This window comes from Gekko japonicus, unplaced genomic scaffold (assembly GCF_001447785.1).
Source record: "Gekko japonicus isolate JY-2015 unplaced genomic scaffold, Gekko_japonicus_V1.1 scaffold3540, whole genome shotgun sequence".
NCBI classification, from domain to species: domain Eukaryota; kingdom Metazoa; phylum Chordata; class Lepidosauria; order Squamata; family Gekkonidae; genus Gekko; species Gekko japonicus.
In genome coordinates this window covers 5,632-6,792 of record NW_015167642.1, presented here as the reverse complement: position 1 = coordinate 6,792, position 1,161 = coordinate 5,632, and the positions used below count along the sequence as shown (strand labels likewise).

The 1,161-nt window shown below is 59.3% G+C and overlaps 1 protein-coding gene across 1 annotated transcript in view; it reads left to right on the top strand.

The window, feature by feature from the left end:
- FZR1 (fizzy/cell division cycle 20 related 1) overlaps positions 1-1,161 on the top strand; it is a gene marked incomplete at its 3' end in the record, with an annotated part of 34,230 nt that overhangs the window by 27,935 nt on the left and 5,134 nt on the right. Inside the window, exon 11 of the mRNA XM_015414078.1 lies at positions 593-826. Within this exon, the coding sequence (XP_015269564.1) occupies positions 593-826 (234 nt within the window). The remainder of the gene's footprint in view (positions 1-592; positions 827-1,161) is intronic.

Sequence of the window (1,161 nt, the reverse complement as noted above, 5' to 3'; positions counted from 1 at the left end):
CCGGCTCACACCTTTTTGTCCTAGCACAGGAAGGGTGGTTCCAGAGCAAGCTCATTTATGCAGCAGCCAAATGGCTCGCTCACAACTTTGATGCCAGTCGCTCACCAAGTAGAATTTTTGCCCACAAGACTCCACAGCTTAGAGGGAACATTGCCTGGGAGGGAGGTGGGGCTGAGAGAGCTCTGACAGAAACTGTTCTTTTTTAAAGAAGAGCTGTGCCAGAACTATGGCTTGCCCAAGGTCATCCAGCAGCTGTGAGTGAAGGAGTGGGGAATCAAATCCTTCAAATCCACTTAACCACTACACCAAACTGGTCAGGTTGGACAACCAATAGTTTATCCCGGCCCATCCCTCTCAAGCAAGTTGTGCTTCTGGTCGCTGTTTTTCTGTAGGTAGCCAGTGACCGTCCCTAAACCTGCTCATGTCTCTGTTACCTCCCCCTCCCTCCAGTAACTGCTCCTCCCCCACCGCTGTCTCTGGTTGGTTGCAGCCCCCCCGGGGCCCCTTTTCCTCTTCAGCGATGATGCTCCTGCTACCGCAGCCCCCCCGGGCTCCGAGCCCAAGGGGTTCACCTTCCCACCTCTCTCCCCAGCTCCTCGTCTGGAACCACTCCAGCCTGAGCCCCGTCCAGCAGTACACGGAGCACCTCGCGGCCGTCAAAGCCATCGCCTGGTCCCCCCACCAGCACGGGCTGCTGGCCTCCGGGGGCGGGACGGCCGACCGCTGCATACGCTTCTGGAACACATTAACGGGGCAGCCGCTGCAGTGCATCGACACCGGGTCCCAAGTCTGTAACCTCGCCTGGTCCAAGCACGCCAACGAGCTGGTACGGGGGAGGGGACCCCCGGGGCGCAGTGGGGTGGGAGAGGGTGGGTGGTGTCAGCTAGGCTGTCCTGGGGGAGGGAGGGGAGTCCCCGATCTGACTCCGCTTTAGCAGAACAGACCGTGGGAGAAAGGGATCCTTGTCCTTTAGCGGGCTCAGGGGAGGGCTGGGGCCGGGTCGACGGCAGTCTGTCCTTCAAATCCTTCTTCCCCACAAAATTTCGGGGTGTGGAAGGAATCAAGACTACTGTCTCAAGTTGCCAGCTCCAGGTCGGGGAACTCCTGGAGATTTGGGGGATGGAGCATGGGGAGGATGGGGACCAGAAGGTCTGGGGCAGT